Source organism: Eurosta solidaginis, chromosome 4 (genome assembly GCF_040869045.1).
Source record: "Eurosta solidaginis isolate ZX-2024a chromosome 4, ASM4086904v1, whole genome shotgun sequence".
Lineage (NCBI taxonomy): Eukaryota > Metazoa > Arthropoda > Insecta > Diptera > Tephritidae > Eurosta > Eurosta solidaginis.
Genome location: NC_090322.1, coordinates 98,271,261 through 98,294,650, shown reverse-complemented (window position 1 = coordinate 98,294,650; position 23,390 = coordinate 98,271,261). Strand labels below are relative to the sequence as shown.

General features: G+C 38.4%; 1 protein-coding gene across 10 annotated transcripts in view; it reads left to right on the top strand.

Moving 5' to 3' along the window:
- The window catches only part of PGAP1 (GPI inositol-deacylase), a 1,928,961-nt gene that overhangs the window by 1,084,420 nt on the left and 821,151 nt on the right, over positions 1–23,390 (top strand). For all 10 annotated transcript variants that reach the window (XM_067782303.1, XM_067782299.1, XM_067782305.1 and 7 more), the window contains one exon: positions 3,133–3,271. In XM_067782303.1, the coding sequence (XP_067638404.1) occupies positions 3,133–3,271 (139 nt within the window). The remainder of the gene's footprint in view (positions 1–3,132; positions 3,272–23,390) is intronic.

The following is a 23,390-nucleotide window of genomic DNA, read 5'->3' as shown; positions in this document are numbered from 1 at the left end:
AATGCGATCTACAAAGGTTTTAGTGTTTTTTCCTTCTGACACCATGTAATAAGTATGGTAATTGGACTTAAATAAAACAATCTTTAGTTCTAATTGATTTTGATAGTGCGTTTTATTTTCTAATATTTTTTCGTGTAGATATGATACAGGTTGACGTCCAATTGGGGGAACTCGTTCTCAGCTGCCAAATACATTGATGGGTGCGCTCAGTGCTAAGTGACATCTAGTGGCAATAATTTTATTACACTAGTGGCTAACAATATTATTACATAAAGGAACCAATGACGATAACGAAGACACCTACGAAGGCTTTTGCCATTGTACAAATCGATACAGTCGGACCATTACCGAAATGGAAACGAATATGCAGTTACCATTATATGTGATCTAACCAAATACTTGGTAGCAATCCCAGTCCCAAGAAAACGTGTGGTAATAGTTGCTAAAGCGGTATTCGAGCATTTCATTTTGACTTATGGTTGCATGAAAACATTCGTAACAGACATGGGAACCGAGTACAAAAATAGCTTATTAGAAGAACCGTGCAAACTGCTAAAAATTGAGCATAAAACCTCAACACCATACCATCATCAAACTTTGGGCACTGTAGAGCGTAGTCACAGAACGTTTAATGAATATGTATATTCATACATATCCAGTGACAAAGATGATTGGGATGAATAACTCAGGTGTTTCGCGTACTGTTACAATACGACGCCATCGACAGTACATGGGTATTGTCCTTTCGAGCTTATATTCGCAAAAAACCCCCCAGTGTATAACCACGAGGCATACGATAAAGGAATAAAATACAGACTACAAATATCTCAGCAACGAGCTAGCAAATTAGTCCAAGAGACTAAAGAAGAACAAACTATGATAGAAGTAGCTACAGTAAGGAAATTGGTATAGGTGACCTAGTGTTAGTTAAAGAATAGGCCGGTCATAAGTTAGATAATAAATATAAAGGACAGTATAAGGTAAAGAACATTGATAAAAACAACAATTTCACATTAATACCACATAGAATAGGAAATAGTGATAGGGCCAATAAAGATAAAGAAAAATAAGAGTCCATAAAAATAGGATTAAACCAATATAAAACATCTGCTAGTAACTCACCTAATTTAACAAAAAAAAAAAGAGTTTCAACATAAGCATTCCACTTTACTTGTCAAGCAAAAAGACACATAAGTAAAGGAAATGTAAAGAAATAAAAGCAAATAACACATAAACATACAAATTCATTTTGGCATCAAGTCACCATTACCTCATAAAATGTGACCATAAAACGATTAAATGTTAAAGAATAATATGTAAACACAAGCGAATTTTAAGTGGGTCGACACACTTAAAAGTCGATTGTGTCAAACGAATTTCAATAGGTAACACAGAGGTAAAATTATACGAAACATTACTCATAATAATAAATATACAAACAAGCCAAAAAGAAAACAAAATAAACTGATATGAAAAAAAGGGAAATAACAAGTGTCAGCATAACAAAACAAATGTAAGCTAATGTAAACAAATAAGGACGACATAAGCACACTCATCACTGTAATATCAAGTTACCATTAAGTAATGAACTACAATAGAATATGAAAAACAATTAAAAAGTTAAGTGGGTCATATACAATTGTCTTCAATTATATATGACTTTTCTTAAGGCGGATGGTGTAGCATTACCAAATGCACTTCTCTGCCAATGCATTTTTATGCGTATATAAATAATGACCGCAAACATTAAAATTACATTTAAATTACATCGACCCACATAAATTACGTTTAACCCAACACAGCGGGATTTCAACATCATATACAAATGCCGACAGCAAGACCAATATCTGTTTACATTCGTCAACCCTATTTGACTGTCACATTGACCAAATAGCTAATGAGAAGAACTGGACGTCATTAGCAATTTGTCAATGTGCCTCCCAAAATATTTATATGTACATAATAATAAATATCTAAAATTAGGTCAAAGTAATATGCTGACTCAGAATGTAAGTATTAGGAATGGAGATACCTTTTAGGTTGTAAGTATTAGTGTTATTACGTATGTGGAAAACAATAACTTTTGTGTAAATAGAAATGCATTTCTTCAATAAAGGCAATAATATTCTAACGCTAGTCACCACACATCCTAGTGTTACCCTGATCTACGTTTTGGCCTATATCTCGAGACTCTAGTCACCAATAGGTATTAAAGCTATCCTATACTCATCAACAGCTTTCATTTGATATCCATATTGTATAAACAATGTCTAGGCGTTCACGGGCCCACGTTTTGGCATATATCATCTCGAGACCCTAGTCACCCAGGGGTATGAAAATTACTCTCTACTAAAGCACTCATCAAGAGCTTTCATTTGTTATCCATTTCTATAAACACATTCTAGGGGTAGCCGGGTCCACGTTTTGGCCTATATCTCGAGACCCTGTGCGTCGATCGCAACCAAACCTTTGTAATAACCACCGCGTGAGGTATATGCAACTTATGTGAAAGTTTGAACAGAATCGACCGACGCATCTCTTCAAACACCGGCGACCTACTGACACATATTTTAGCCTTTCTTATTATATATATAGATAGATAAAAATACAAAAATATACGTTTGTGCGTAAGTGCGAGTGATATTCTTTCATTTTCTAACTGTGCGCACTCATTTGGCAAAGTAAATTCGTGGTGAACGAGTTGTTTTTAAAATTTTGTTTATAAATCTAATTGGTCCGTATTTAAGTCGTGTATTTTAGTGTTGTTTTTGCTATGGTATGTATGGTATATGCTATGGTGATGTACCAAGGTCGCTTATGATCCGAAATCAATCGTGAATTGCATTATTGTATTTTTGGTATTACACTCTGCAATTGTGGGACAGGTGAGTTTGCGTGCATTTTGTTGTTGTTTCGCTTATGCCATACAATTAAAATTTGTTATGCAACGATGCAATCCATTCGCAACTAATCGTGAAATCTATTGTAAACATAAGCAAGTTAACCGTCACTGACGCTATGAGTTAACCACTAGTCCCTTGCTTTGTTAGAAGATTATAAGTTAAGGTCTTCAAAAGTTGATGTCTCTAATTTACGAATATAATAAAAAGTGGTTTTCTGTCTTTTTTACAGAAAATGTACAATGTTGATATATATAATGCTACGGATAGACAAATACATCTGAAAGTACCACGGTGGCCTTATTTTCGAAAAACGATTTTGATTAAGGAGAGTAGTCGTGGCGCTCTGTACTATAAATTATTGATTTCAGGTAAGATTTGAATGAGGTTTTGATTTCGGTCTGATGGTTATGCGTCTAAAGTAGGTGAAAATCGGTACGGGAACTTTCCCTAATCACATATATATAGATTTAAAGAACTTCTACTACATGTTTAAATAAAATGCATCCACTTTTAGGATAACTTATGTAGTCATATAAGTTTGAGATTAACAAAATATAACTACAAGGAAATTTTGAGAAATTATCAGTAGTGAATTGCACTAGTTCCAAACTAGCGCCAAACTATCTCATTAATCCAACAAACATTTATGTTAGAGAATGATTAGAATACAATCGAATTCTAATGTATTCTTCTAGGTTAGAAGACTATTTGCGAATTAAAGCATTCTCGACAAAAAGGGAACTTTATTCTCTATATCGAGAAAAGGGTTAGAATTCTAATCAATTTTTAATTGGTTTCTAATATGAATTTTCAATTGAAGTACAATTAAATGCGAATACTTAACATCAATTAAATTTTCATTGTTTTATTGTATCAAAAACATTTAATGGGTTATAAGCTTACATATATACTTGCTTTGAATACATTTCAATGGCTTCTTATAATTATTAAAGCATAACTTAAACGAAATGTTCGCTGTCACTTATTCCTTTAGTATTTAGCCCTGGGTTGACTTCAAATATGAATGAGACCACGTTTTCACTCACTCACGTCACATTCCCTCTTTAACATTTTTAAACGGTTTTAATTAGTTTGACTCTTTGTAGCTGCTGGCCGCCGTTGTGAACGAATTTTGTAATTAAAATTTAAGTAACTCCCCGATAAGCTACAAGCTTGAAACTTGGAATATAGTTCAGAACCCGATGACAATGCAATAATAAGAAAAAAATCTCCGCTAGGTGGCGCAAGGATCGAGATATTCACAAAAATCGTATTTGTCGTCCGATTTAGCTCATATTTGGAACACATAATACATACAGGAAGAGAAAGTGAACTATGAAAAAAATCGCCGCTACGTGGTGCATGAATCGAGATATTCACAAAAATCGTATTTGTGGTCCGATTTGGCTCATATTTGGAACACATAATACATGCATGAATAGAAAGCGACCTATGAAAAAAATCGCCGCTAGGTGGCGCAAGGATCGAGGTATTCATATAAATCGTATTTGTGGTCCGATTTGGCTCATATTTGGAAATCATATTTGACATACAGAAATAGAAACCTCTTTAGTAAAAAAAATTCACGCTAGGTGTCCAAAAATTGAGATATTCAAAAAACTCGTACTTCTCTGTCCGATTTTGTGATTTGCCCTGTGTGTTGTTGCTGCTTTGAAACTAAATTGCGATACGCGTAGGCACATGTGATTAATCGATCAGGCATTTCCACGCAATTAAGTCGATCTAGTTGTGTTTAAAAAAAAAAGTCTTCAAAATGACTTAAGATTGAAGTCAAAATATCGACAAAATAAATGTATGAATATTAACATAGTGTTTTATTCAAAGCAAGGCCTCGAGCTCACAAAACCCTACATTTTTTAAATAAACAAGGCCATCAAAAATCAAAAATTATAAAAAAAATTTTAAGTTAAACGGTTTTATTGAAAGCAATTGTTGGAGAACATCAACCATATGTATTTCTCATATTTCATATATAATATTACTACTATTATCGTACACTGCATATGTCCATATTTCATTTCGCTGTTGTATTTCATCTTTATAGCTCGCATGTACTTACTAACTTGTATCAAATGAATTCATAATCACAAGTGAAAGAATTGTATTAACGAGTTTCTTGAAGTAACCAAATTTGTATAACCGTATATCTGCACTCTATACATACCTTAAGTATTAAATTTTATACTTTTATATTTTATATGAATGCATCTCTGCATAGTTACAATTACTTATACATTCATTCTCATGCAAATTTAAACACTCATTTTCTCATTTGAATTATATGTATTGATTTATTGAACTCGCTTTATGCTCATCAATCACAAATACACATATAGATGCGCTCATTACTGCCTTTATATTTAACCTATGTACATACATATTCATATGAACATATGCAAAGAAACAAATGTTTGCTGGTAAGCTTCTAATTTGAATAAAATGAATTATTATATGTTAAACCACCCACGCGGCAACATTGATTTGATTGCGACGGCAATTTGATAGTGACAGTATTTTTTGTCTAGTTGCACAAACGAGTGCAAATACATTTTGGCGACCGTGACAGGACTGTAAAGTGAAGTCCTAGTTTTTATAAAGAAAATACAAAGTGAAAGTGCCGTGCTTTAATAAAAACAAAAACAATAAATTGTTAAATTTATACGCATTGCTGCGGCAAAAACAAAATTATTAAATTTCTAATCACTGCTGCGTGGGTGTAACAAATAAATAAATAAAATATATAATAGTGATACTGTTGCTGGTTGCGGTGAAAAATAGATGCAGATTTGGTGGTACATGTGGAGTTGTTGTTGATTGCCTGGTCGACTCCTGCTGCTGAAGACAATTGAGTTGGGTTCTCGCTGGTTGATACGGCTGTTGCTGATTGCTGGGATTGGTGATCCGAATTGGCTGGTGTGGTGGCTTGTGGCCAAATTGTGGTGCATCTGTTGTTGCAGTTGGTTGGTGAACACGTAAGAAATGTGCATAGGTTTGGATGAGGTATGTAAATTTGAAACTTAAAATATATTGCGGGCGTTAAAACAGAAAAATAAAGAATAAAAACGAAATTTCAAAGTTAAAAAAAAAATGTGAGTAAAGGATTCATTAGGAAAAGGTCATAATAAAGACGCTGCATAAAAAGGGAAAATTAGTGGATTCTTCTAGAAACCCAAACGGCCGAGCCATTAAAAATAGCGGCAGTTTTGTGTATAGGTCCCGGTAACTTTTATATAACGCCACCAAAGAGTTAGCAACAGGTATACAAGAGAGCAGGAATATCTATATATATAAAGAGCGGTAAATGTATAAGGGCTGACTATGTAAAGAACGCATGATATTGCGGTGTTCAAAATTTGCACATATAATTTCAAAGGTATGCCTTAAAGTAGTATATGTACATATACATAAATATATGTTTTTCAATAAAGACGAGTTAGCGGGATCATACGATTTTAATAAATATATGAGACTAATATGGTACTGTGAATGCAATTATGCTAGCAGTAAAACCCAATATTGAGTTGGTATACTAATGTGGCATTAGGGTGGTCATATATTTAACAAAATTGATTTTCAACTTCGATAAGTTGACAATGCGCTAATATTAGCATTCAATTAATAATTTGATGGTTTAAAATTGAGTTATTGGAACCCAATTTTTACATCGGAAATTCTTGAGAAGAGTTGCTACTAAATTAAATCGAAAATTTGTTGATATTTTCGAGCCAAAGGTTTATTGCAAACGTTTTCATAAATTTGAGAATAAATCGAAACCAAATCAAACCGAAAAGTAAATTTCATACAGTTCGGGCTGGGTGTGGAACAAGGGTATATTGAATCCCTGTTCAATTGTTGCTTATTTGTACATTTCGTTTATTACATTAAAGTCACTTTGCTCAAAATGCCTCTTTCAAGCGATAACGCCGGTGATTCAGTAGCCAATTCTCTTGCTACTCTGAAACAACAGCGTGCTTCTTCTCGCAAAAATATAACTCGTATCAAGAATCTTCTTGACGATTCTTCAGCTGCTTCGAACCCAATAGACCTCGAATGTAGGTTAGACATTCTAAACTCGTATATGAAGCAAGTTATGGCATATCAAACGGATATAGAAAAAATTGACTCTGAAGATGAGAAACGAGGTGAAATTGAGGAATTATGTGTTTCGACAAAATCCAAGTTGCTTTCGTTGTTGGGTAGACACAGATTACATGATAACACAGCACTGGAAACTACGTTTAGTGCTACAACTGCACAATCTCAGCGGCAAATATGCGGACTATAAAAATTTTATTGGAACTTTTACAACTTTGGTTCATGATAAAACGTCCCTCTCGAATATTGAAAAGTTTAACCATTTATTGAGCAGTTTATCTGGTGAAGCTCTACATACAGTAAAAGCATTTCAGATTACTGCCTAAAATTACCCGAAAGCATTAGAACGTTTAGCGGAAAGATATGACAAAAAGTGTCTAATTTTTTTTGACAGTGTAGAGCAAATGTTTAGCATACCTAAAATTTCTCAGCCAAACGCGTCCCTCCTCCGCAATGCCGTTGATACTATATCTGCCACATATGATTCATTGCATTCGTTGGGTAACGATAAGGACATAACAAATGCGCTACTTATTCATTTAGCCATGTCTAAAGTTGATGGTGCAACAAGGGCAAAATGGAATGATCAACTCGATTACTCTAAACTGCCAACATGGAATGATTGCGCTAAAGTTCTTATAAGGCGCTGTCAGTCTCTAGAAGTAAATGACCATACAAATTATAAGCCCTCGTCGCTCAAAGAAAATAAGCCATCGGAAAAGCGATCTGAAAGATCTACATTTAGTATTACCGAAGCTAAAGTTAACAAATGCGCATATTGCAAATTAAAAAGTCATTTTATCACTAATTGTGGATTATTTGCTAATTTAACGGTTACCGATCGATTTAATTTTGCAAAAAAAATGCGCTTTGCATTAATTGTTTAAAAACAGGCCACAGCGTGTCTAGTTGTCGTGCTGGACGATGTCGGGTTTGCCAACGCCCACATAACTCACTGCTACACAAATACCAAGTGGCGTCCGTTTCTGCAGCAAGTAATGATGCACCCGTTACGTCTCAGGTTGCATCAAACACTGCTTCTGTAACCTATCCGACCAATGGTGCAGTCAGTCATGCTTCGGTCTCAGATGACGTAGTAGTATTAGCAACTGCAGTGATCCAAATTAGAAGCCAAAACGGTGAATATATGGTAGCTAGAGCGTTATTAGGCTCAGGATCGCAAATCAATTTAATCAGCGAAGAATCGGCCAAAAGACTAAAACTGAAAAAAGATCGCAAACAGTTGCAAATAGCGGGTGTTGGGCAAATCGAGGCAAATATCAACAAATGTCAACCTTTATTAAATCTCGTGTAAATGAATACAAAGCTACTGTTGATCTTTGGGTTATCAAGTCAATTTCAGGATATCAACCACAAGGCAATATTACCACGACAGATTGGAACATACCTTCAAATATAAAATTAGCCGACCCATTCTTCTTTAAACGACAAAAGGTTGATATTTTAATTGGAGCTGAAATTTTCTTTAGCCTCTTATCAGTGGGTCAAATAAAGCTGAACGATGAGTTACTGACTTTACAAAAGACCCAATTGGGATGGATTGTTTCAGGAAAATGTAAAGCTAGCCCAAAAATTATAAGAGCGGGTTGCAATCTAACAGCTGCCACTGTACAAGACCTTGATGAAAAAGATAACACCATAGGTGAGGCGCTTAAAAAATTTTGGGAAATAGAGGTTGCAAGTTGCGCTTCAAAGTTAACGCCAGAACACATAGAATGTGAAGCCCACTTTAAAGAGAACGTAAAACTGTTGCCCAGCGGGAAATTTGAGGTAAAACTGCCATTCAAAAAAGACCCATCAAACCTCGGGTTTACATATGAAATTGCCCAAAAAAGATTCCTTTCATTAGAAAGACGATTACAAAAAACGCCTGAAGTTTATAACATGTATAAAGAATTTATGAATGAATATATTAACTTAGGTCATATGACTTAAATCAAAGATATTGATATAAATTCACCACATTATTTTATTCCGCATCAATGCGTTTTAAGACCAGACGCCGCAACTACCAAACTACGAGTAGTTTTCGATGCGTCATGCAAAAGCTCCACAAAAGGTTCATTAAATGATACGTTAATGGTTGGCCCTACCATTCAACCAGAATTATTCAGCGCATTGATACGCTTTCGCGGTCGCAAATATGCAATTACCGCTGATATTACGAAAATGTACCGGCAAGTAGCCATAAATGACGATGACAAAAGGTTCCAACTCATTTTATATAGAGAAAGCCCATTACATTCAATCCAAACATTTTGCTTAAACACCGTCACATGTGGTACAGCGCCAGCGCCATACCTAGCCATTCGATGTTTGAAAGAGTTAAGCGAAATGTACGCTCAACAATATCCGCTAGGATGTAAGGTAATACGCGAAGAATTTTACGTCGATGACATGTTATCGATCGCTGACAACATAGATGATTTGCAACAAATTGAAAAAGAGTTCGTTACGATTTTAAGGGCCGGGGGATTCAGCCTTGCAAAGTGGCACTCCAATCATCCAAAATTATTTAGAAACGACGATAAAGAAAAATCGTTGGAAGTGGATGACAGCGGCACAATCAAGGCCCTCGGAGTTACTTGGTCTCCGAAAAAAGATACAATAAAATTTAAAATCGACCGACATTCACTTAAAATAAAGGCCACAAAAAGAAATATGCTGTCAGTGTCGTCACGAATATTTGATCCATTAGGTTTGCTCTGTCCAATTATTATCAAAGTTAAAATACTATTGCAAGAATTATGGCTATTAAAGTTGGCTTGGGATGAATCAATTCCCCAAAGTATTGAGACAATATGACAAAAGCTATCAGAAGATTTGGCTCAAGTAGACAAGATGGAAGTATCTCGGTTTATTAATATATCGCCAAATAATGGCATACAAGTTCATGGGTTTTGTGATGCTTCGCAACGCGCATATGGTTGTTGCATATATATTCGAAGCTCACATAATAACGTTGTAACATCACGGCTTTTAACAGCCAAATCTAAAGAGGCGCCTTTAAAAACCAAAAGCCTTCCGCGTCTTGAACTTTGCGCCGCGTTACTGCTCACAAGACTCTATAAAGTAATTGAGCCACTGTTCAAATCTTTATTAGTTCAAAGCGTATATTTTTGGTCGGACTCAGAAATAGTGCTATATTGGTTGAAAAAGCACTCATCAACTCTATCAACATTCGTAGCGAACTCTAGCTGAGATCCAAGAAAAAACAACCAATGTTGTATGGAAACATGTGCAAAGTAAGCAAAATCCGGCTGACCTCGCCTCACGCGGATGTGACATTGATCAACTTATACAACTTCTGTGGCGTGAAGGGCAAAATTTTCTATTAACAGATTCGACGAATTGGCCAAAAAACCCAAAATTTGAACTAGCAGAGAGCAACGCACAGTTAGAAATTAAACAGGTTAAAACCACACTGAATCTAGGGTTAAAGGAAAATATAATATTAAATATTATTAACTCAATATCATCCTTTAACAAAATTGTGCGAATCGTGGCATATCTTTATAGATTCATAAGGACGTTAACAAATACAGAAAATACAAATATAAAACGATGCAAAATTCCCATTGTTGTTGTCAAAATCATCAACCTTTGTGCACAAATATATTGAACATTTGCATAAAAAGAATTGTCATGCAGGTCCAAAAATTTTAATCGGTTTGATGCGACAAAAGTTGTGGGTCATAAATGCCAGAGATGTGGCTAGGAAGGTAGTTCATGAATGCGTTCGCTGTTTTAAATACAGGCCTAAACTGATGAGCCAAATAATGGGTGACTTGCCACGAGATAGGTTGCGCTCCGTTAGACCGTTTCTTATTTGCGGAGTTGATTTTTGTGGGCCCTTTTATACCACACACAAATTAAGAGGCCGACCACCTTATAAATCTTATGTTGCTATTTTTCTTTGTTTTAGTTCAAAAGCTGTACATATATAACCCGTTTCTGATCTTTCAACTAATGCATTTTTATCTGTACTTAAAAGGTTCGTCGGACGTCGCGGAATACCGGAGAAGTTGTATTGCGACAACGCAACGAATTTCGTCGGCGCCAACGCACGCCTCAAAGAACTCACCAAACTAATCGAAAACGACGCCAAACGCAAAGAAATATACCTATTCGCAGCAGAGAAAGGCATGGAGTTCGTTTTTATACCCCCACGCACACCGCATTTCGGCGGACTATGGGAGGCAGCCGTGAAGAGCGCCAAGCACCTATTAGTGCGCGTAATCGGCGACACAGCACTAACCTTCGAAGAGCTAGGCACCGTGTTAATAGAGGTAGAGGCAATCCTCAATTCGCGTCCAATCGCAGGCGCATCCGACGATCCGAACGATGGCGAAGCAATAACTCCGGCACATATGCTTATCGGAGACTCGCTCACAGCAATGCCCGAAACCCACAAATCAACCGAGAAACTGCGCTTCTTAGATCGCTGGCAGCGGCTCTCGTCCCTGAAGGCACAGTTCTGGTCCGTCTTCCAACGGGACTACATACTGAGCCTGCAGGCGCGAACTCGATGGGACAAGCCGCAGCCCAATTTGGAAATTGACACCCTCGTACTGCTGCACGAAGACAATTTGCCACCCCAAAAATGGATGGTGGGAAGAGTAATAGGTATCAAAACCGGCGCCGACGGTAAAGTGCGTGTGGCAGACGTAAAAACGGCAACCGGTGTGTTACGCCGCGCAATTCACAAACTAGCGATGCTCCCAACAAGCGTATATTGAAGACCGCAGATCGTTCAACGGGGCCGGAATGTTGGAGAACATCAACCATATGTATTTCTCATATTTCATATATAATATTACTACTATTATCGTACACTGCATATGTCCATATTTCATTTCGCTGTTGTATTTCATCTTTATAGCTCGCATGTAATTACTAACTTGTATCAAATGAATTCATAATCACAAGTGAAAGAATTGTATTAACGAGTTTCTTGAAGTAACCAAATTTGTATAACCGTATATCTGCACTCTATACATACCTTAAGTATTAAATTTTATACTTTTATATTTTATATGAATGCATCTCTGCATAGTTACAATTAGTTATACATTCATTCTCATGCAAATTTAAACACTCATTTTCTCATTTGAATTATATGTATTGATTTATTGAATTCGCTTTATGCGCATCAATCACAAATACACATATAGATGCGCTCATTACTGTCTTTATATTTAACCTATGTACATACATATTTATATGAACATATGCAAGGAAACAAATGTTTGCTGGTAAGCTTCTAATTTGAATAAAATGAATTATTATATGTTAAACCACCCACGCGGCAACATTGATTTGATTGCGACGGCAATTTGATAGTGACAGTATTTTTTGTCTAGTTGCATAAACGAGTGCAAATACAGCAATACTTACATTAAGTAATAATAATACCAAAAGATAGAAAATAAAATAATTAAAATAAATTTTTAAATTAAACGGCAGTAATAATACTAAAAGGTGAAAATAAAATAATTAAAAAAAAAATTTAGTTAAACAAAATGACTTTAGATTGAAGTCGAAATATCGACCAAATAAATGTATGAATATTAACATAGTGTTTTATTCAAAGCAAGGCCTCGAGCTCACAAAACCCTACATTTTTTAAATAAACAAGGCCATCAAAAATCAAAAATTATAAAAAAAAAATTTTAAGTTAAACGGTTTTATTGAAAGCAATACTTACATTAAGTAATAGTAATACCAAAAGATAGAAAATAAAATAATTAAAATAAATTTTTAAATTAAACGGTAGTAATAATACTAATAAATAAATGTAAGGCGCGATAACCTCCGAAGTGATTTTAGGCCGAGCTTCTCTTCCAATTTACGTCGTGCTCCTTTTTTTTTAATTTTTCCTAAAAATTGGCGGGACGGGACCTACTTGTTTTATGCCGACTCCGAACGGCATCTGCGAAGCAGATGAGTTTTCACCGAGAGCTTTCCATGGCAGAAATACACTCGGACTGCTTGCCAAACACTGCCGAGGGGCGACCCCGCTTAGACAAATTTTCTTCTAATTGAAAAACCTTATTTCTAAAATTATTATGTTTCTTTGCACGGGGTGTGAACCCAGGGCATTCGGTGTGGTAGGCGGAGCACGCTACCATCACACCACGGTGGCCGCCTAATAATACTAATAGATGAAAATAAAATAATTAAAAAAAAAAAAATTAGTTAAACGGTTTTATTGAAAACAATACTTACATTAAGTAGTAATAATATTAAAAGATAGAAAATAATTATGTAGGTCCTAGGTACTAGGCGTTGATCAGACAATTAAATAGAAGCCTTGGACGCGTCAAATTTCTATTGATAGTCATAAGTAAGACCAACTGAAGCTTAATCAGGTTATGCTACGCCTCACATTTTCAGAAATTTCACGCGCCCAACGCTTTTATTTAATTGTCTGATGAACGCCCCAGATAGATGAGGAGTGTGATGACTAGTACCTAGGACCTACCTAATTATTTTCTATCTTTTAATATTATAACTACTTAATGTAAGTATTGTTTTCAATAAAACCGTTTAACTTAAACATTTTTTTAAAATTATTTTATTAATCTCACAATTTGTTTAATGATTTGGGAAAAATTTAAACAACGTGACATCAGGACGTACAAGGCGACAGCTGTTTCGATTATACCTTAGAAAACTCTTCAAAGCCTTTTCTCCCGGGAGTGGGATTTGAACCCGTACTCCTGCGATGGTTGAAGTGTTGCAAACGCATTCAGCACGTCATGCCTTAGTTGTTTTAAACCTTATCCCAATTGCCTTCTTTGCATATTTTTCTTTATTCACAGTCCATACTTCGTATGGCATCATGTGGTAAAGTTATGCGTTGTTAAGGCGGTTTCAAAGAAACTTGGTGTTTTTGCTTTTTGTTCTATTTATAGAACCACAACGAATTAACCAATGTTGTCTATTTGTATGAGTTTTAAGCCGGGATTACCCTTATTGCTTTAAATGTATGAAAACATTTATTTGCAATTTAGCAATTTTTAAACGGTTTTATTTAGGTACGGCCGGGCGGCAAGCGCGAATTTTGTAATTAAAATTTAAGTAACTTCGTGATAAGCTACAAGCTTGAAACTTGGAATATAGTTCAGCACCCGATGACAATGCAATAATAAGAAAAAATCGCCGCTAGGTGGCGCAAGGATCGAGATATTCACAAAACTCGTATTTGTGGTCCGATTTCGCTCATATTTGGCAGACATAATACATACAAGAATAGAAAGCGAACTATGAAAAAAACAGCCGCTAGGTGGCGCATGTATCGAGATATTCACAAAAATCGTATTTGTGGTCCGATTACGCTCATATTGGGCACACATAATACATACAAGAATAGAAAGCGAACTATGAAAAAAATCGCCGCTAGGTGGCGCATGTATCGAGATATTCACAAAAATTGTATTTGTGGTCCGATTTGGCTCATATTTGGAACACATAATACATACATGAATAGAAAGCAACCTATGAAAAAAATCGCCGCTAGGTGGCGCAAGGATCGAGATATTCACAAAAATCTTATTTGTTGTCCGATTTGGCTCATATTTGACATACAGAAATAGAAACCGCTTTAGTAAAAAAAAATTCACGCTAGGTGTCGCAAAAATTGAGATATTCAAAAGACTCGTACTTGCCTGTCCGATTTGGCTCTTTGAACAAATATAATATACAGTCCGTTAGAGGTACGTAGGTTGAACTGGCCGGTCCATGAGGACCTCACATAGACTTGTTGAGTCCGTAGTGTTACCAGAAGTTTGTTTTAACGACCAAAACTGAAAAACCCTATCAAAAACCAGGACCTATGTTATAAAATAACTCCGTCCTCTTGGCAAATACTAGAAGCTTCCTAGGACTTAAGCCATTTGCTGCTTCTATATCTGACAGCTGTATCACTTCTAATAGCTGGAGTCTCAGCCTGGCAAGTGCAGGGCACGAGCACAGAACGTGCTCGATCCTTTCCTCATCCAACCCGCACTACCTACATCTGCTATCACTGACCAAGCCTAATTTAAAGGCATGTGACACCAGAAGGCAGTGTTCTGTCAGAATACCCGTCATGAGTCTACAGTCCTCTCTTTTTAATGATAAAAGGAACTGTGTTCGTCTAAGGTTGTAAGACCTACACATAATCTTCGACACTTTAAAGCCCCGCGCTTGAACCCACGCCTTTCTCGCTTGGTCGATCATGTGCACCTCTCGCCTTCGCTTAATCTCGCCCAATCTAATTGGGACATCTACGGAGCAAGCTTCAAGGGATGCGCCCTTTTTAGCTAGTTCGTCCGCTTTTTCATTCCCATCTATTCCCATATGCCCTGGGACCCAATATAGATGTATGATTCTCCCTGTCCCGATTCTCTCCAGACACTGCTTACACTCTAACACGCATTTAGATGCTGTGCTATGCGAGATTATTGCCTTAATTGCTGCTTGGCTGTCAATATAAAAGTTAACACGGTTGCAGCTTAAGCTATTCTCTTCCAGGGTTTCTACTGCTTTGGTTACGGCTAATAGTTCCGCTTGGAAAACACTACAGTAATCCGGCAGCCTGTAGGATCTGCTTATTTCCAGATCAGCGCAGTATACCGCAGACCCTACTCCTTCCACTACTTTGGAACCATCGGTGTACACATGTATCGCCTTGTCCGCCATTTGCGCACCCTCGCGCCAACCGTCCACTTCTATTGTGGCCTTAAGATCTCCCTCGAAGGGCAGATAGGGAATCATGTAGTCTGTTCGTCTTGTGATTTATTACGCCATACTACTATGGCCATATGGTCGGCGCTCAAGCTGCCCCGAAGCACCGAGCCTGGTTGCGGTCGTTAAGGCTTTGTTGTTTTCTACCAGTCCTACAGGTGGGATGTGCAGAATGGCATACAGTGCAGCCATCGGGGTTGTTTTCAGGGCTCCCGTAATGCTAACCAACGATAATCTGCACACCCGCTCTAATTTTTTGAGGTATGTTCTTTTTTGTGTGGCTTTCCACCAAACAAGAAATCCGTAGTATAGAATAGGGCTTACAATCGCTGTAAAAACCCAATGAGAAAGAGGGGGCGATAGGCCCCACGTACACCCCAGCATTCTTTTACATGCATAGAGTGCCGTTGGGGCCTTCTTGACCCTCTCCTCCACGTTGGGCTTCCATGACAGCTTACTGTCTAGGATGATTCCTAGATATTTTGTGCAAGGTTTCTCCTGTAAGGTCACCCCTCCTAACTTAGGCCTGGTCCAATTTGGGACCTTGTACCTCTTTGTAAACAAGACCATATCCGTCTTCTCCGCATTGACTTTCAACCCGACATTAGATGCCCAGGTATGAATATCCCGAAGCGCCCGATCGATCAAAGAACTAATCGTTGGAAGGCACTTTCCTCTTATGACAATTGCAACGTCATCTGCGTAAGCCGTAAGTTTTACGGGTCCCTCATCGAATTTCCTGAGCAGTTGGTTGATGACCAGCGTCCACAGCAGAGGTGATAGCACCCCTCCCCGCGGCGTGCGCCTGTCCACTGATTTCGTGGCCTCGTACAATCCTCATTGTGATGTAATCTTTCTACAATTTAACATGCAGCCGATCCATATGATTAAGGCAGGATGAACTTTAATGTAATTAAGACCATCAATAATCGCCCATTTTGCAACATTATTGAAAGCCCCGGCAATGTCCAAGAAGACTCGTAGAGCATACTGCAATGCGGTGTCTACCGATTTGCCTTTTGTGTACGCATGCTGTGTGGTGGAGAGCAGCTTTTCATCCACGTTGGACTTTATGTACACATCTATCAGCCTCTCAAAGGTTTTAAGCCGAAATGATGTTAAGCTAATAGGTCTATAGTCTTTGGGATACACGTGACCGATCTTCCCCGCCTTTGGTAGAAAAGCTACACGAGCAGTTCTCCAAGAGTGCGGTACATGATTCAGTCTTATGCACCCATCGAATATTATTTCAAGCCATTCCACGACCGCCCTACTTGAGACTTGTAGCATGGCCGGGAATATACCATCTGCGCCCGGCGATTTAAACTTAGAAAACGTCTGCACTGCCCACTCGATCTTGGTATCGGTCACCAAGCCCGGCACTACTAGCTCCGTGATCGAAGTGTGAGTGATGTCTGCTGCCTCCTCTAAACCGTCTCCCGATAGGAAATGTGTATAGAGAAGCACCTCAAGGGATTCCTCACTATTACGTGACCATTCCCCATTCTCTTTCTTTATTAGTCCCTGGACTATGTTTCCCTTTGCTAGGACTTTTTTCAACCGTGCTTTTTCGCTGGAGCACTCTATGTCCGTATATAAACTTTTCCATGAGTTTCTCTTCGCCCTGGTAATTTCACGCTTGTAGATCCTCAGTAGATCCCTGTACTCGTCCCGACACGCTTCGCTTTTCGCGGTCTTTGCGAGCTTAAACATTTCTTTTACCTGTCTTCTTAGAAGACTGAGCTCATTGCTCCACCATGGGGGCTTTGCTTTTCCTCTGAATCTTCTTAGAGGGCAACCTTTGGTATACGCAGTCATAAGCGTCCTTGATAGGAACTCATTCGACTCCTCCTGATCCTCTACATTAGCAACCTCTTTGGGTTGTCCCAGTTTTGTTTCTACATGTTTCTGGAATTTAGTCCAGTTCGTTGACCTAGGGTTTCTAAAGGCTCCTCCTTCTCTACCCTCTTTAGGGGGATGCTGAAGCTGATATACGCATGGTCGGAGAAGGATGGTCTATCAAGAACCATACCTTGATATATCACGCTCGGAGCTCAATGTAATATCCAGAACATGGCTGGATGTTGGACCAATGTATGTAGGGACATTTCCCCTGTTGGCTATCTGCAATTTGGTGTGCAGGATGTAACAAAACAGAGATTCGCTCCTCTCGTTCATATCTGCTCCTCCCCACGCATTGTGGTGCGCATTTGCATCTGCGCCTATAACCAACCGCCCTTTGCGCCCTTCCTCCTGTATTAGCCTTTTGCACTCCATCGGTGGAACCTCCGCAGCATAGGCCATGTAGCAGGACGCTAGGATAAATGCCTGCTTATTCTTTTGCTCAACGGCCACCGCTACGAGATCCTCAGTGGTGTAATTAGGCAGCATATGTGAATGCAGCTGTTTCCTTACCATTACTACAGCTCGAACCCGTCCTTCCGTTTGCGCGTAGTAAACGCCAAACCCGCGCGCGCTAAGTCCAGAAACCTCTCCTCCCGATGAGAGCCACGGCTCCTGGATCAGCGCCACGTCAAACGAACCCTCCTCGAGGGTTAGGAGGAGTTGGCTCGATGCCACTTTACTGTGTTGGAGGTTTATCTGTAGGACTCGCAGCACCATTGGGCTGTTTTTCTCCCTCCATCACCTTCGTCTTGACGTCGTCGTCCTCCCCTTGCCCTTTTGGTTTAGAGTATTCGAGGCCCCTTCAGCCTCTCGTGACTGTTGTGTCGGATGTTCCTCTGTGAGAGTCACAGCACCATTTAGCGGTTGGTCCTCTTCTAGCACGATCGTGGTGACGTCGGGGACTTCCACCTGTCTTTTTTCTTTTAGGCTTTTGAGGTCCTTTTCGACTTCGCCCAGCTCTAGCGTGTTAGGGTTGTTATCCTCGGGACTTCTTTTCCTGATTCGCATGTAAATTTTGCCAGTGCCAAAGGACATTTTGCCAATTTGCGTGTACAAAATATCCTCCGCCTGCTTGTTTATTTGGAAGATGTAGAACTGACCATCCTTGGTAGGCCGAGATACAGCAAGTACCTTCCAATCCTGTGTCGGTATGTTCGGATTCTAATTCTGCAGAAGTCGCAGTTTATCCTCCGACTTCATCACGCATGGTATCCATACCTTAACTTTTGGTACCGTGGGGATTTGCGCTATATCCACCACCTCAAACCGCGCGTTCGTGCCTTGCCTTTGGAGGTTTGGAACCACTTCCTCCCTCCACCGCATGCTCGCGATGTTGTCGCACGCTATCGTCTTCACACCATTATACCATCCCCCCGAATCAAAGGTTGGAAGGGGCTTACTTGGTTGTTCCCGCATCATCTTAAGCATTAAGCTAATAAGCTCCCTTTCCACAAATCTCCACCTTTCAGTAGTCATTTGTCCGAAAGGACTGCTACGATCAACCAGCGCCACAGTCAGTGACTGCTTTGCCACATCACTCATCTTCTCGGGAAAAGCAGGAGTTAGTGTTATCTCCCTTTGGCACCTCCGAGAAAGCCGGAGTCTTGGCGTTTACTCCCTTTAGCGCCTCCGAGAAAGCCGGAGTCTTAGCGTTATCTCCCTTTGGCTTATCTCCTACCTCCGTAATTGGAACTTCCCTCTGACTCGCAGCTTTCGAAGTAGTTGCTACCTCGCTATTGGAGCCAGCTTTGGGCCTACTTGTCTTGTCTATGCGACTGCCCTGCCTCGCGGCTCTAGGACTGGGTCCTTTCTGCCTCAAGAAAGCAGGCTAGTCGCCTTCCGCTGAACGTTGCCTCTTCATTATGCCATTCGACGCTTCTTCCTCCTCGTACCGGTTGCAGAACCGAGGGTTTCCCGCAGCAAACCTTTTGAACTGCCTTCGACCTACTTCTACCGCTTCATGGGCCCATTCCAAGCGCTCGATCTCCACTTCTGTTGGGTCGACCACTGCTCCCAAGCGTTGTACAATTCTTAGTGCTGCACGGTACTGCGAGAGAGCTCTTTTACTTCCTCTGCTCCGTACCCTTCTCCACTCTTCTACTCCGTTTTCATTTGTGTGCTTCTCCATCACGGAGTTCATTGAATCAGCACTACCCTCGCTCCCGAGTCCGACGCATCGCTTAATTCGTATTTGTCGTCCTTGGATTGCGACTCAGTCCTCCTCTTTACATCGTCCTTATTACAATCAGGTAATGAGTTGTTCATCTTGGTCGTCCGACCACCTGCCCGACAAGGCGGGCTCAGCGGTCCAGTATTATATACGGAGAAAGAACCGTCCGCCAAAGCAGCGCCCCTTAATGTGGTAAGGCCATTAATACTTCCCGAGGTGGCCCGGTATCGGGAAGGCTCCGTTCGAATACAGCCGAATTTATCCCCTGGCTGCAAATCGTCTAATATTCACGGTCCGCATAAAAACCAATTGAATTTTTTTATAAACGGTGGTTCGTTAAAAACCAATTAACTTTTTCGGTATATGCGGTGGTTCCGTTAAAAACCAAGTAACTTTTTTGACATATGCGGTGGTTCCGTTAAAAACCAATTAACTTCTTTAATACATGCGGTGGTTCCGTGAAAAACCAATTAACATTTTTTTTGAAATATGCGGTGGTTCCGTGAAAACCCAAATTAAATTTTATTGAATAAAGCGGTGCGTCCGTGATTACCACATTTTTGAGATTTTTACCAACTCATATCTATATACTTTTGTGACATTTTGTATTCAATTACTTTTTTTTTTTACAAATTTTTCATACAAGCATACTGCAATTTCAATTAATTCTTCCAATAAAGTGTTAAATATTTCCTTAACGACTATTCACCCACAAATCAGTTCCCTATACAATTTTTTTTTTTCTTTTTCCTCAACATTTCAGCTTCAAATATAAATTCGGACATTCAAACAAGTGCTTCATTGATTTCATATTTCGAACTGAATTCTTTTTGCGTTCCTGATAACTAAATAAGTACCTTAGAAGTGGTAAGCAAGTGCAAAAAAATTCAGACTCAAAATCCGATTCCGATAATTCACCCTCAAGCTACGAAAGTTTAGCTTCATATTCGACCGAAGAAGTCACAAACCAGGAAAATAGATCTTCTTTGTCATTTTCCAGGCTTCATGGCAACACCTGAGGAAAAGAGAATTTTCATTAACACATGCGCTAATTCTATTAGAGAAAACTACAGTGGTGATCCTCTAGCACTTGAAACTTTTATAGACAAAATTGAATTACTTGAACAGTTCGCTACTGCAGATTTAACTAATACCTTTATAGCGTTTTTAAAATCGAAACTTGAGGGTAAAACCCGTGAAGCAATACCAAGACAAGTAAATTCAGTTAATGAAATTAAAACAGCTCTAAGTAGTAGGATCAAACCGGACAACTCGAAAGTTGTAGCAGGGAAAATTGCAGCGTTGCACGTTAATAACAACAATTATACAGATTTTGCCAAAAAAGTTGAAGACTTAGCTGACTCACTTGAGCGGTCTCTTATTATTGAAGTGATCACTCAAGCGAAAGCTCATGAAATGGCAGTTGAACAAACTGTTAACGTGTGTCGTTTAAACGCAAAATGCAATTTAGTCAAAACCATTTTAGCCTCAACGGCATTTACTGATCCGAAAGACGTAGTAGCGAAATTAATTGTAGAACAAAATAACGAAGTAACAGAGCGTCAGGTTTTAGCTTTCCGATGACGTGGTAACAATACATTCAGAAATTCACGTGGTAGTTACCGTGGCTTTTATCCAAACCGCGGCTATACTGGTTATAGAAATAATAGCTCATTTTCATACAACGGCAACCGTAACGGCAACAATAATCAAAGATATAGGAATTATAACGGAAATAGATACCAAAATAGCAACAATAGTAATACGAGTCCAAATTCCAATTCAAATACAAATAGCAGTAACAATAGAAGTAACAATTCAAGACCATCCAACGGTAGAGGTAGAAACGCAAACGTTAGCGCTTTAAACGCGAGTGCCCCTCAGAAGCGAACACCGGGGGAGGACGAACTAACCGAGTAAGCGAATTTTCCTCACCAATAAGCATCTATTGTTTAAACCTAAATTATTCAGTTTTCATAGAATTACAACTTAACGAGTCACAAAAATTTTGTTCTTTCCTAGTAGACATTCAAGCCGATATTTCTCTAATAAAAATATCATGTATATACAGAAACATTTCCTTAAATACAAACAACATTATTAACATTTCCGGTGTAACTTCTAATTCAGTTTCTACTTTAGGTAAAATTACAGCAAATTTAAATTTTTCAAACTTTTCTATTAAACATACTTTACATGTAGTAAATGAAGACTTTAATATTCCATCCGATGGCATACTGGGTAAAGATTTTTTAAAAATTAACAAATGCATTATTAATTATGAAAGAAATAGTATTTCCTTTTGGGTAGGTAATGAAGAAGTCGCGATACCAATCCTTCATGAAACAGAAAGCGACAGTTGTATCATTCCTCCAAAATGTGAAATTTTTAGACTTTTTGATTTAGGAGATTCACCCGAGCCACTTTTCGTGGACTCGTAGGAAATTGAAAAAGGTGTTTTCACAGCTAGGTGCATTGTTAGTTCCGGTAACCCAATAATTAAAGTCATAAACACCACGGATGATGTAAAGTATGTTAAAAGAAACAGTATTCGGACAGAAAAACTTTCAAATTATAATGTTTATACAATTAACAAGACAGAAACAGAAGAGAAATGAACGAAAAAACTTATTTCAATTTTAAAAAATCAAATACCTCAACATGCTCATAGTAAACTAATTGACCTTTGCATAGATTATGCCGACATTTTCGCTCTTGACACGGACAAAATGACTTTAAACAACTTCTACGAGCAAAACTTAAGATTAACAGACAACCAGCCGGTATATGTTAAAAACTATCGATTGCCATACTCTCAACGCGAAGAAATAAATCGCCAAGTAAATAAATTATTAGACAACGATTTGATTGTACCCAGTTATTCCAAATACAATATTCCTTTGATTGTAGTCCCAAAGAAGGATACTAATGGTCAAAAATCTTATCGTATGTGCGTCGATTTTCGCGCAGTAAACAAAAAACTCATTGCTGATAAATTTCCACTAGCTAGAGTTGACGATATTTTAGATAATCTCGGTAGAGCAAAGTATTTTTCCACATAAGATCTTTTTTCGGGATTTCATCAAATCCCCTTGCATCCTGACTTACGTGGCATTACTTCCTTCAGCACTGACCGAGGTGGATTTAGATGGAAAGTGCTTCCATTCGATGATGACAATAGCTTTTTCGGGAATACCACCCAATGTAGCATTTTTATACGTCGACGATATTATCGTCATAGGTTGTAGTGAAGCACACCATATTAAAAATCTTTCAAAAGTGTTCAATACTTGTAGGTCTTTCAATCTCAAGCTTAACCCAAATAAATGCAACTTTTTACGACCAGAAATTACATTTTTAGGTCACAAATGTTCAGCCAAAGGTTTGTTGCCAGACGACTCCAAAATAAACGCAGTTAAAAAGTATACAAAACCGACTGATAAAGACGCGGTACGACGATTCGTCGCGTTTGCAAACTATTACAGACGGTTTATACCTAATTTTGCGTCTCTGGCAGCGCCTCTAAATCGATTAAGCAGAAAAAG